General features: G+C 52.6%; 1 protein-coding gene across 1 annotated transcript; it reads right to left on the bottom strand.

The window, feature by feature from the left end:
• Window positions 1–5,138: 5,138 nt before the first annotated feature.
• On the bottom strand, window positions 5,139–11,490 carry KRT4 (keratin 4). The gene is made up of 9 exons (XM_007518311.2): window positions 10,939–11,490; window positions 9,291–9,505; window positions 8,317–8,377; window positions 7,627–7,722; window positions 6,941–7,105; window positions 6,550–6,675; window positions 6,168–6,388; window positions 5,920–5,954; window positions 5,139–5,823 (listed from the first exon to the last, which is right to left on the bottom strand). The coding sequence occupies exons 1-9, from the start codon at window positions 11,434–11,436 to the stop codon at window positions 5,642–5,644; spliced, it is 1,599 nt and encodes a 532-aa protein (XP_007518373.1). The 5' UTR covers window positions 11,437–11,490; the 3' UTR covers window positions 5,139–5,641.
• Window positions 11,491–13,208: the final 1,718 nt, after the last annotated feature.

Genomic DNA, 13,208 nt, shown 5'->3' with positions numbered 1-13,208 from the left:
GTGTGATGCACAGGGTGAAGGGGAAGTAGCCATTAGTGACAGTTGTTGGTGACCAGGCCCAGCCCTCCGGACTGGGGGGACTCTGCGTATTTTAGAAAAACAAAAAAACAGAGTTGGCTTACACTTATCCCCAACACCCAGATGATTTTAAGCTTAACTAAAGTACCCTAAGTACTTCTCCCTGGAGAGAACAGTGAGTCACAGGGCTGCAATGTGAGAAATCTGAGCCTTATAGGGTGCAGGCTACTCTTCAGGATCCCTGCAGAGAGCAACTCATCAAATCTCCTGGCTTGCCCAGGCCAGCACAGCACCGCCCTGACCCCAGGAAGGGCTTCCTGGATCTGGCTTCCCTACCTGCTGCTGCCGCTGCCGTGCCACTCTGCTCCTTCTCACGGGGCCACTGCCCACCATCGCCAGGGCACCCACCCCTCCCTGGATCTGTTTATGCTGGGGTGCTTACTGAGCACTTGCTGTTCCCAAGCACTGATCTAGGCACCAGGAATTCACTAGTGCACAGAGGAGATAAAGCCCCTGCTCGGCTAGGCTTTAAAAAACACTCAAGGGGGATTTGGACGGTAGTATAGTGGGTTAAGTGCACGTGGGTTATAGTGGGTTAAAAGCATAAAGACCGGCGTAAGGATCCCAGTTCAAGCCCTCGGCTCCCCACCTGCAGGGGAGTCGCTTCACAGGCAGTGAAGCAGATCTACAGGTGTCTATCTTTCTCTCCCCATCTCTGTCTTCCCCTCCTCTCTCCATTTCTCTCTGTCCTATCCAACAATGATGACATCAAGAACAACAATAATAAATACAACAATAAAACAACAAGGGCAACAAAAAGGAGAATAAATATTTTTAAAAATTAAAAAAAAAGAACACTCAACAGGCCAGGTGGTTAAAGGACACCAGCAAGTAGACTCAGCAGGATAATGGGTGATGCAGGGTATGTGTGTGTGTTAACCGGGGGGGGGGGGGGGGGGGGAATACTAGGTAGTGTCTCGTAGAGGGTGGTAAGAGACCAAGGCAGAAATCTGAACACAGTGAAACAGTCACACATCTGGGCAGGGGCCACCACAAGTGCAAAAGCCCTGAGGCAGAAGAGTGGGCACTGTTTAAAGAGCAGCATGGAGCCAGCAGGGCCAAAGCAGATGGGGAGGAGCAGAGTCATCAGAGATGGGGTGTGAGGCAGCTGGGAGGCAAACGCCTGGGCTGCCCCGTCGATGAATAAAGTCAGATTTCATGATGAGAGAGCCTTCAGTAAGAATTGTTTTGTTTTGTTTTGTTTTGTTTTGTTTTGTTTTGTTTTGTTTTGTTTTGTTACCAGAGCACTGCTCAGCTCTGATTTGTGGTGGTGCATGGGACTGAACCTGGGATTTTGGAGCTTCAGGCATGAGAATCATTTTTGCATAACCATTATACTATCTCCCCCTAGAGTTAGGGTTTTGACAAGGGACATTAGCTGATGGCTGGAAGGATGAGTCTGGCTGCTGTGTAGACAGTAGATTCAGGGACCCCAGGGAGGCATGTTGAGACCGCTCCACCTTCCTTAGCTTTCAAAACCGAAACTTGCCTTCTGGTTTAGACAGCTTACTTCCAGGTCCTGCCATCAGAACAAACTGAAGAGCCCCCATGAAAGCCCTGGAGAGAAGCTCCATGGGGACAAGAAGCCTGGAAGGGGTGTTCAGCCTGGGTGAGCCCTTGTATCCCATTCTGCCCTGTGAGAGTGGCTCTCTTGTGTTTGTGCTGAATGATGACTGTCTGGTACACCTGCTCAGGACAGAGTTGCAAATAACAGAAATCTCACTTTGTCCTTGCTGGGAGAGCCCCCACCCCACAAAAAAATAAAAATAAAGAATAGAGAGTTGCCAAGTAAGTTACTTGAAGAAGGGAAGAGCTGTTGATGATGATTTCATGTGGGGAAGAGAGCAGAGGGATAGTTCACGGGGAGGGGGGGGGCACCATCTTTGTCATGTGTGAGACCAGGGTTCAAGCCCCTGGGCAACATGGAGGCACCACCTGAGAACACTGCAGCACTGAGGGGAACTTCTGTGCTGTTCTGTCTCTCCATCTCTGTAGGTATCTCTCTTGCTATGTGAAAAAGTCAGCCTGGAGCAGTGAAGCAATAAGAAAAAGGAGGTGGAGCTGAGGATTCAAAATACTTAATCGATTGATTCATTGATTGATTAACACAGGAGAGAGGCGGAGAACCAAAGCCTCACTCCAGCACACGAGACACTGGCAATCTAACTCAGGACCTCAGATTTCCAAGTCCCACTGTCCATACATTGCACCACCTTCATGGCCGCTTCAGAAGAAACAAATTCATTTTCCCAACAGGCTGGACCCGGTTGAGTGCACATGTTACCCACATCCAAGGAACCAGCTTCAAGTTCCTGTGTAAGCAGCCAGAGGAGGCTTAGATGTGGCTGCTCACAACCCCCAGCAGAAGGTGATCAGCAGAAATCAGCAAAAATGATTTCCGTGGGAGGGAGAAGAAATGGCAAGGAGCCTCGCAGTCCCTGGAAACACCTCCTCTTGGTAAGCACGTCCGGACACAGATGCGGGGCAGCCTCAAGGCTCAGCACTGCAGACGCAGGACGAGGATCCAGGTGCAGAGTCCAGAGCACATCCTGGGCCTAATGGCCACACCCTGCAGGCAGGTGTCCTAGAGTGCCTGCCCCCTCAGACACACATTGTTCTGAGCCAGTCTAGTCTTGGAACGCCAAGGCCAAGCTGCAAAAGAGTCAGGTAGTGTGGGCCAAGCCAGGGTCCTGCACAGCCAGGCCAGGTCCTCCTATCTCTAAGCCTCCTCTTGCACCGTTCTCTGTCCTTTCACCTTGAAGGATGCTGAGCTGCTTTGGGGTCACCAAAGGACATCACATCCCCTGCCCTTGCCCACTGCATGGAGGGAAGAAATGCAACAGTCATCTCTTTATCCCGTGGCAGCAACAAGCCTCAGTCCTGGGGCCCAACACCATTCACAGCCCCAGCCTTACCCTTGGTCTTCTTCTCCCTGTGGGAGTAGACGACTCTCCATCCCTTCTCTCAGCACAGTGAATGGTGGACTAGTTCCAAGAGAGCCTCTTCCCTCAGTCTGCCACTTCCCCTTGTCCTAGACTGGCACGCCATTGGGCCTGAAACCCCACGATCCAAGGAACTGTGATGGGGAACACAGCTCCCCACCTATTTTTCCAGGCAGCTGCCTTGCTCAACCTTGACCCCACACCCAAGAAATGAACTTGCCTTAATCTGAGGCTCTCTGGTCTTGGAATCTAACATCCAACATTGAATTAAACCCAGATCCCTCCATGGGGCAGCCTTCTCTCCCTTTTCACTCTGTCCTCCTGGTGCTATGAGCTGCAAAGGAAGGAGACTTCAGAAGTGTTGGAAACAATTAGCTGAAGTTAAGAGACTTGGGCCCACAGCCGGGGTGGGGGGGGATCCTCATAAGGAGGGCTCGCAATGTAGCATGTGGGTGCACAGCTCCCCTAAACATGTAGATTCTAAGCATCTGAGAGAGAGTGCTGCTTATTATCTCTGAAATAGATTCCCACTCACACTCCAAATAAACCCTTTTGACAAGCCAACCAACTACAGACCTGTGCATCAAAGCCAGGGGCCTCACCCTTGGACTGGAAACAGAGACTGAAACAAGTGTTCTTCCTCTTTTGTGTAAAACAGGAGCTTTCTTCTATAAATAAGAAACACACACACATGACCTAGCCCCTTGCTTACAGACATCTGCTTCTGAGGCACAGGTACAACCTACAGCCCAGCTGTGTGGTATGGCCACTGACCAGGGCCCAGGAGACCTGCAGTGCCACTGGGCTGGCTGCTCCCACGCTCCCTTTGCTCAGAGGACATGAGAAAGTCATTAGCCTGTGCAGTCCCCAGCCTGAATCGCACACACAACCACAACCAGCGACTTGCTTCACCCCCTTCACCTCCTTGACTCCTCCTCCTCACTCCAGAAACTCAGCAAAGTGCTGGCTCAGTATTTTCCCAGGGGAGGAGTGGGGCAAAGGGTGGGAAGGAGAGGAGTGGTGAGAAGATGGCAGAGCCACCTGACAGGTGAAGACTTCCTGCTCTGACACACCAGGTGAGCCCTGAGACAATGGGGAGACTAGGGCAGGGCTTGTGGGGTGGAATCTCTCAGGCCTGGGAGTGGCAGCCTCTGAGGTTAACCCTTCACTGCCTGGCCCTGCAGTTGCAGCCTGCCCTCCTGGAAGGCTGTATGGGCAGGGACTTGAGGGAGGTCAAGCCCTGGATTCTGCCATCTGCACACAATCAGGGCTGCCATGGGCACCTGCTGGAGGGATTCGCATTTGAATGAACCAGCTCCTTGGCAGGCTGGGTGGCCAAATAACCGCTCATGCTCCATGCCCCCTAGGAGGGTCTAGACCAGCCTTTACTCTGGAGGAGGGGATGCCATGCTGCTCTGGGTGGTTGGGGGTGTGTCCAGCATAGGAAAAGGGCATCCTCAAAGGATCCCCCATCTCTGACTGTCTCCTTCATTCCGCATGTCACCAACCAGAATCACCAGAACCAGGCCCAGTTGAGTGGTCTCACCCTCCACCTTCCAGAAGACCTGCCTGGCCCACCCTCTCTTCAGCCTCAGAGTAGCCACCCAGACAGACAGAGCCACCCAGGACATGGGGAGTAAGCGAAGCAATAAATCTCCCACTGCTCCCTTCAACAACCATGACCTTTTTGGTTATTGGAACAAGTTCCTGGAGACCTCTGGGTCCTGGGATGTTTAACCCCACACCTGGAGTGAGAAACAAGACAGACAGACACACACACACACACACACACACACACACACACACACACACACACTGTCAGCTTCCCCCAAAGCTCCTGTGTCCTGTGCTCAGTAGAGACCCCAACTGTTCCACCTTCCTGTCATCCCACCCTTGCCTGGAGGTTTCCTGCAGGCTTGGCATGGCCTGCTCTGCTGGTGGCCTTTAAGCTCCACGTATAGCACTCTCCACCCACCCCCCCTCAACAATCCAGGCAGTTTAGAAAAAGAAACTAAGAAAAAAAAAAAAAAGACTAGTTAAGGACCTGGATCAGCACAGAGTCCCCAGACCCAGCCTCCCACACTTCTCGCCCCCAGGAACAAAGACGACTGCCCAGAATGAATGACGAAAGCAGTTTATTGAAAACTCCCGAGGAGAGAGACAAAAGAAGAGAGAGAAGCTTGAATAGGAAGCTGAGTGGCTCTTGACCTGACCTCCAGGGTCAGCCACTGCCAAGTGATGGAGGGTGAGTTTGCCCCCCCCCCCCATGGAGTGGGGTAGCAAGGATCTGGTGGGAGATAGCACTGGGCTGGGAGGGGACGGATGTGACCAGATAATTCTGCAGATGGAGCTGTGAGCATCTCCTCAGTCCATAGGTGCTGACGCACCTGCTGGCATCCCTCCCCATGTCAGGTGGATCTCCAGACCCAGATCCAGATGAAGCTACCAGACTCCAAGAGGGCAGAGTCCACAACCTGGCGGAGAACACCAGCTGGGTTCAGAGAGGACCCAGGGGGGAGCGTGGAGGTGACAATCCCCAGAAAGGGAAGGTGGAAGCCAGGGTGACGGAAGCACAGAGAGCTGGCTGGTCAGAGGGCCATGGGGGCCTCAGCCCTTCCCCTCTAATATCTTTTCAAGGTGGAGCTGGTAGAGATCATCTTGCCGCTGGAACTGCTGTGGACACCGCCTCCGTAGCCGAAGCCACTTCCAGAACCAGAGCCAAAGCCACCGCCCAGGCAAAGGCCTGAGCTGCTTCCATATCCTCCACCAAGGCCTCCAGTGCTGATGCTGCCACCCACCACGGCTGCAGGTAGAGCACAGAGAACAGTTACTCCAGAGAGTCCACTGCTAGGCCACTCAGGGCCAGGGCCAGGGCCAGGGCAGGGTGGGAGATACTTACAGATGCTCACGGAGCTCTGGCACTCTCCAGACATCCTGGAGGCGAGAAGGGGGAGGGAGAAAGTGCTGACTCACTCTGCCCTCCATCAGCCTCTCAAGCACCCACCCCTTCCCCAGGCAGCCAGCTAGAAGGTCTGAATATCATCTCTGTGTTCTTCACCCTCCTACTTTGCAAGGTGCCAGTGACCCTGCAGAGGTGTAAACCCGGGCACTGACCCTCTCCCTGCCTGTCCCCCCTCCACACCCCACCTGCACTCCTCGCCCTCCAGCAGCTTCCTGTAGGTGGCGATCTCCACGTCCAGAGCCATCTTCACATTCATGAGGGCCTGGTAGTCACGCAGCAGGCGGGCCAGCTCCTCCTTGGCCTTCTGCAGGGCGGCCTCCAGCTCTGTGCGTTTGCTGTAGGCATCTTTGAGAGCCAGCTCCCCACGCTGTTCCGCATCAGCCACAGACGCCTGCAGAGTCTGGCACTGTTGGACAGGAAACGGGGTGGATCACCATCAGTGTCCTGCTGCCAAGCCTCCTGCCACCTCCAGTGCCCACTTTGCTTGTGTGTAGATGTCAAGATCTGTCTGTCTTCCTGCCCATCTACCCAGACTCTGATATCTTTCCTGAAAGAGGAGACACTCACCTGCTTCTTGACGTTCTCGATCTCGGCCCGCAGCCTCTGGATCATCCTATTGAGCTCTGCGATCTCACTCTTGGTATTCTTCAGGCTGTCACCGTGTTGGTCAACTGAAGTCTGGAGCTGCTGTACCTAATACCCAGGGAGACACAGGGAACCAGGGCTCGGGGTCCTGCCTGGGTGGGATCTACTCCCAGGGGGACTCAGCCAGAAGAGCCATGAGGAGTAGGGATGCTAAAAAAAAAATTCCAGGGGCTCTCAAGCCAGGGCTGTAGCAGCAATGTCCAGAAATCAACACTCCTCTCACACCCCTTAAAGTGTATTAGCTGTGTACAAACACAAAAAGCAGAGCCCCCAAGGTCACCACCACCTCTTGGGAGATTTTCCCAGCACCCACCTTGGTCTGGTACAAGGACTCAGCCTCCAACTTGCTCTTCTGAGCGATCTCCTCATACTGGGCGCGCACCTCAGCGATGATGCTGTCCAGGTCCAGGCAGCGGTTGTTGTCCATGGACAGGACCACAGAGGTGTCACTGACGTGGGTCTGCATCTGGGCCAGCTCCTGCAGGGACATGTCTCACATCAGGTTTCCCTACAGAGGCCCCCAGATCTCTGGGTCAGCACGGTAAGTAGCTGAGTCGTGGGCAAAGAGAGAAGCAGCCAGCCATTCCTGCTGCATCTTGAGTGAGAGAAATCAGTCTCTGTAGCCATCGATATCTTGAGACAGAACAGCAATGCTTTTAGTCTTTACTGCTCCCTGGGAACCACAAGCTCCTCCAAGCCAGTGGCCACTGAGTATGTGGGGTGGATGGCAATGGAGACTTGGCACCGGGAATGGTAGATAACTGTAAGCCCTGTCCTGAGCTGTCTCTAGAGCTAAATGCCATCTCTAACGCCACATCTGGTTTTGAGACCCTCTCAGTTGAATCTCTCACTGCCAACCCACTCTGTAAATAACCTTGTTGACCGCCCCCCTTTAAGTAAGAGATTTGGAGTCCTTTCAAGAAACTCTATATTCCACCCAACAGGCTGAGGGGTAGGGGGGGATCCCCTTCCCTACAGATGGGGGACTGGAATGCTCACAGCAGCATAGAGAGCCCTCAGGAAGTTGACTTCATCATTGAGTCCATCCACCTTGGCCTCCAACTCCACCTTGGTCATGTATGCAGCATCCACATCCTGCAGAGGGGAGAGGAAAAGAGAAACAAGGGACGGGGGTTATAACAGGTAGGGACAGGGTGCTAGAGGACACTCTGAGCATCCTCCACAGCATTTAGCAAGGCCTTGTCAGAGCCAGGTGACATGCCCTGCCCCTGAAACCCCCTGCAGACACAGAAGCTAATCAACCAGATGCTTTTCTTCCCACCTTTTTATTCCTTAGAAACTGGCTCATTTAGAACTGGATTGATCATACTGAGTGGAGTAAAGTAAACAAAGGTGGGGGAGATACTATCATGGCTATGCAAACAGACTCTCGTGCCTGAGGCTTCAAAGTCCCAGGTTCAATTCCCCTGTACCGTAAGCCAGAGCTGAACAGGGTTCTGGAAAAAATAAAATAAATTAAAAGGAAGAAAAAAGAAAGAAGGAAAGAAGGAAGGAAGGAAGGGAGGGAGGGAGGGAGGGAGGGAGGGAGGAAGGGAGGGAGGGAGGGAGGGAGGGAGGGAGGGAGGGAGGAAGGAAGGAAGGAAGGAAGGAAGGAAGGAAGGAAAAGAAGAGACCAAACCCAAGACGTAAGCCAAATATGACATTAATGGGGGCCCCCTGCATCGTTACCTTCTTGAGGACCACAAAGTCGTTCTCGGCAGCAGTGCGTTTGTTGATCTCGTCTTCATACCTGAAGGCAGGGACAGGAAGGAAGAGACGAGCATTCTATAGTGACCTCATGTGTCATAGGCCTCTACTACTGGTTTGCAAACACCTCACTCTTTGGAAAGATCTAACTAATTGACTCCACACCTCTATGTTCATCCAAGTCTTCATTTAGCCCAGTTAGCCCACATTCATTGAGTAACTACTGTGTATGAGGCATCAGTCTAGACCCTGGTTCAGTCAGAAAAATGAAGACCAAGATGCAAAGCCTGTTTTTGAAAGGTAGTCTGCAAAGAGAAGTTCCAGCCTTGAGTTTATAGACAGGCTATCCCTGGGCCAACTGGCAGATTCAATTCCCAGGAATGGTGCCAACACAAGTTTTCTTTGGTGTGTGAGTGGTGGGGGGGTGTGTTTCCTCTGTCCCTTTCCATCATGAGTGTTGCAGCTGCTATGAACTGAATGTTCATTCTACTTCCATCACTACACAATATGCTTCTCTGTGTCATTTCATTTCACTTAGTTCTTATAACTGATGGGGTAGGACTGGTGTGCCCATTTTAAAGATGAAAAAACTGAGACTTAGAGAGATGCTGTAACTCAACCAAAGCCACACAGATAAGTGGAAAGTGCATCTGTGCATCTGTCTCTACAGCCTGCTTCCTCTGAGCGTGCTACACATTCGTCGTGTTTGGTTTCTGACCTGGTTTTTGTGTAGCAAGGTCCACCTCCTGACTCTAACACTCATTTTTCTGTTTGGGACAAACCGAAGCCTACCAGACCTCACCCATTCCAACAGGACCATATGGGCTCAGGGGCACTGACTAGAGGAACTTTTAGCCCGTTTCAAGTCTCTTCAAAGTCAGGGGTTCTAAATGACTCAGAGCCTGGCCAAGCAGGCCTGTCAAGTGGCATCCCCTCTGCCTGCTTGCTGCACATACTTGGTTTTAAAATCCTCCACACTGTCCTGCATGAGCTTCAATTCAGACTGCAGACGGCCTTTGTCATTGACCAGAGAATCCAGCTGCTTCCTCAGCACACTGATGTAGGTCTCAAAGAAGGGGTCAAGGTTTTTGCTGGACGTGGTGGTGGTCTGCTGCTGGAGGAGGTTCCACTTTGTCTCCAGGACTTTGTTCTGTTGCTCTAAGAACCGCACCTGTGTTTTCAGAAATGACCAGCTGAGTGAGTGGGTCTGAAATGGGCAGGAGGGCTGGCCAAGGCCACCAGGCCAGCCAGGCAAAAGCCAGAAACCACCCAAATAGGGCCTCAGGATTGCAGTTCCGAGCACCATCCACCAGGATCAACATGGTGGCGCACTCCTGAGCCCACGGCAGCAAATGAAAAGCAGGCCCAGACAGAGCCGGATGGCCTAACTGTGCCACAGGCACCCAGGAGCCCTGGGATGAGCTGCTGAGAACATGGAACTTCCATGAAAGGACACAGCAAACTTAAAATACATAGCTATAGTCAACCTGGAGGGCTGTTGCTCTCAAGGTGCCCCTAATCCAATATGAAAGCATGATAATTTTGCAGGTCTTTAAGTTTACTTATAAATGAACTTTGTGTGTCCCTGTACACACAACCTGTACACAACTAAGCACAGCTATTTAAAATAAAGATTCTGCCTGAACTGGAGTTGGCGTATTGCACCAAAGTAAAAGACCCTGGGATGGGTGGGGAGGAGAATACAGGTCCAAAAAGGATGACAGAGGGCCTAGTGGGGGTTGTATTGTTAGATGGAAAACTGGGAAATGTCATGCATGAACAAAGTACTGTATTTACTGTCAAATGTAAAACATTAATTCCCCAATTAAAAAAATTTTTTTAAAAGATAAATATTCTGGACACATTTGCAAGTCTTCACTAGACCCACTTCTGTACAGCCAGGATCTCCTTAACAAGGCATGCCACACTTAAACTTTGGAAACTGAGGCTGGTACTTTCTATTACCCATCATTCTTGTCTGTGATTGAACTTAAAGGGCTTGGACCTCCAAGCTCTGCATGGGAAAGCTAGACTACAGAAACAAAAAATATCCAGCCCTTCTTGTCTTCAAACTGACCCAGAATTTTGCCCAAAAGTTGGGGGGGGGGGGCTGTGAAAAAAATACCCTTCCAAGGTGACTGACAAAATCTCCTATCTGTCACTGAAAGCTGCTCCCTTGTGATTTGGAAAAAAACAGTCTAGTTTCCTTTCTCCAAGAACAGAAGCTTCCAATCATTGACTTGTTACATTCACTATAATTCACTACTCCTTCCTTGTTATAGTACTTCCTAGGCCATTGACAAAACCAAGATCTGAGGAGAAAAATCAGGGAATGATAACTGCTTTATGGCGTACATTGACTGGGTACAGGAGGGCTGGGAGAGGCACGTGGTGTCACACCACACCTCTAGGAAACTTGCAGCCATCACTGCTTAGAGCAGCCTGACTTCCCACCAACCGTGGGACAAGAAAGGAAGGTTCTAAGGAATGGCCCCCTCTGGCAGCTGGGAAGTAGAGGCCCAAAACTTCTTCCCCAGCACCTCTGAGAGCAGGGGCTCAGGACCCCTACCGCTCCCTACCCCAAGCACACCTCATCTGGCTCACCTTGTCGATGAAGGAGGCAAACTTGTTATTGAGGGTCTTGATCTGCTCTCGCTCCTCGGTCCGGACCTTCTGGATCTCAGGGTCAATCTCCACATGGAGTGGGGTCAGCAGGCTCTGGTTGATGGTGACCTCCTGAATCCCCCCAGCGGGGCAGACGGGGAAGCCAGGACCACCCCGGCCATTGAAGGCACCCCCGAGTCCACCGCCAGTGCCGAAACCAGCACCGAAACCGCCAGCCCCGAAACCTCCAGCAGCCCCAAAACCTCCAGCGGCCCCCAAACCGGCGCCCTGCCGGAACCCAGCCATGCTCATGCTGATGCTCTTGTTGCCCCCAAGGTTGTAGAGGCTCCTGCTGCCGAAGCCCCCTGAGGAGCAGCGGCCTGCACCCCCAGCCACAGAGGCAGAGCTGAAGGCAGACTTCTTGCCCCCACCAACGATGGCTGAGCCGACGCTGAAGCCCCGGCTTCCGCTGCGGACACCCTGTTGTCTGGAGATCATGGTGGAGAGGAGAGAAGAGCTCAGAGTGGGCAGATAGGAGTGAGACAGGCCAGGCCGGTGAATGCTGGAGCCCTAGCCTGGGTCGCTTTTATGTGCTGGAGGAGCAGGGCTTGGTTGCAGGGGCATAAAGGGAAAAATCCAAAACATCTTTGGGCTTGGCCTTTGGCAATGGCCCATCACTCTCGCACCTGCTGAACATGTCACTCAACACACCTACAAAAGTCACTTGGAGGGCACATGTTACAGGAGCTCAGCACACCTCGCCCCAGGAGAACTTGAACCAGTGCCCCAGGGCTTCCTGAAGCAGAAGCCTCAGCCAATGCCCATCCCTACACCACCACCACCCCACTCTACTCACACCCCCACAACCCCACATACACACTGTGCACCTCCATCTCGCCAGCCTCCACCAGCTCCCTCCTCCAGACAAATCAACCCACGCCCTTCTGTCACTCACTCTGCAAAATTTGGACCCCAACAGCTAGGGTTCCAGTGCATAGTCTGTCCTTTCCCAGTTCTGTAAATCTTGAACATGTCACCCTGGGGAGCCCAGTGGCTTTGTGTAGAAACTAGAAATAAAACAAATGTTTCCCACCACCTTTCAAGGCACAGTGAGCGTGATGACCTAGAACGTGCTCTGGAAACTATTCAGAGTCACATGTACATTCATTCCCGTTACAGTCTCTCCACGTGCACTTGGCCCCGGGCATACAACTGAAAGGGTAACCTAGACCCCAGCCTTCCAAACCTAGAGCAAGACTGAGCACACAACAAGAGAGAGAGAGACCGCCCTGAACCAGGCAGGGAGCTAGGGTCTGAGTAGGTAGAGGTGACAGAGAGGCAGCAAACGGTCCTAGTCAAGTCCTGACTCTCCCCCTCAAGCCCTGCACCTCCGTCTGCCTTTCCAGGGTTCTAGATTGTATTCCCCAAACCAGGTCCCCCTGCTATCCTACTTGCAGCCCCACTGTTGACTTGGCTCCAACAAAGCTTGTCCCGCCTTCTCCCACCAGGCCTGCTCTGAGGACAGGAACTCATAGTGTGTTGGGGGGAGGGGTTGGGGGAGCCCCTCAGGTGGAGTGGTGAATCCTGTGAGTAATCTCTCTACATGAGAGCTCCCAGTACTAAGCCCTAAAAGACCTTCTCCCCCCGCGGAGTGTAATAGATTTGTGTTCAAACCCTGCCAGTTGCCACAAACTAGCTGTGCAGTTTGGAGGTCCCCTGCCCTCCTGAGCCTGTCCAGCCAGGATCTCCTCCAGAAAAGAGGATGCCTGTGTCACAGGTGAGCCTGTGTGCCTGGCACACAGTGAGCATTTGTGTTTCTCCTGCCCTCAGGAGACTTCCACTCCAAGTCTACTCCAGATCTGCAGAGCATAGTGATGGGAGCCTGGGAAAGTCCCACAAGCCTGAGCTGGTGACGAATGGCCCGATGGCCACTGCAGAAATGCCCAGTCCTCTCTATGCAAAGAGAGAATCCAGGCCCATGAGGTCCAAGGAGATTTGTTCTCCTCTGCCCTGACTCAGCTCTGCTCCTGGGGTGCACCCCAATCATCTCCCATCTACCTTGGCCTTTGCTGACCTCCTCTTTCCTTCTCTGCCTGGGCGGCCTCTAAGTAGAGTGGACAGAGCTGCTCCACAGAAGGCGCACAGCCAGGTCCATCCAGCTGCCTGAGCAAACCCTCCTGAGCCAGGCCCCCCTCCAGTCCATGAGGATTCTCCCAGTGCCAGGCACCATTCTGGGGCTTCATGTATACGTTCTCGTGTCATCTTCCCAG

The sequence above is a fragment of the Erinaceus europaeus genome, chromosome 7 (genome assembly GCF_950295315.1).
Source record: "Erinaceus europaeus chromosome 7, mEriEur2.1, whole genome shotgun sequence".
Lineage (NCBI taxonomy): Eukaryota > Metazoa > Chordata > Mammalia > Eulipotyphla > Erinaceidae > Erinaceus > Erinaceus europaeus.
This window is presented reverse-complemented; position numbering and strand designations above follow the sequence as displayed.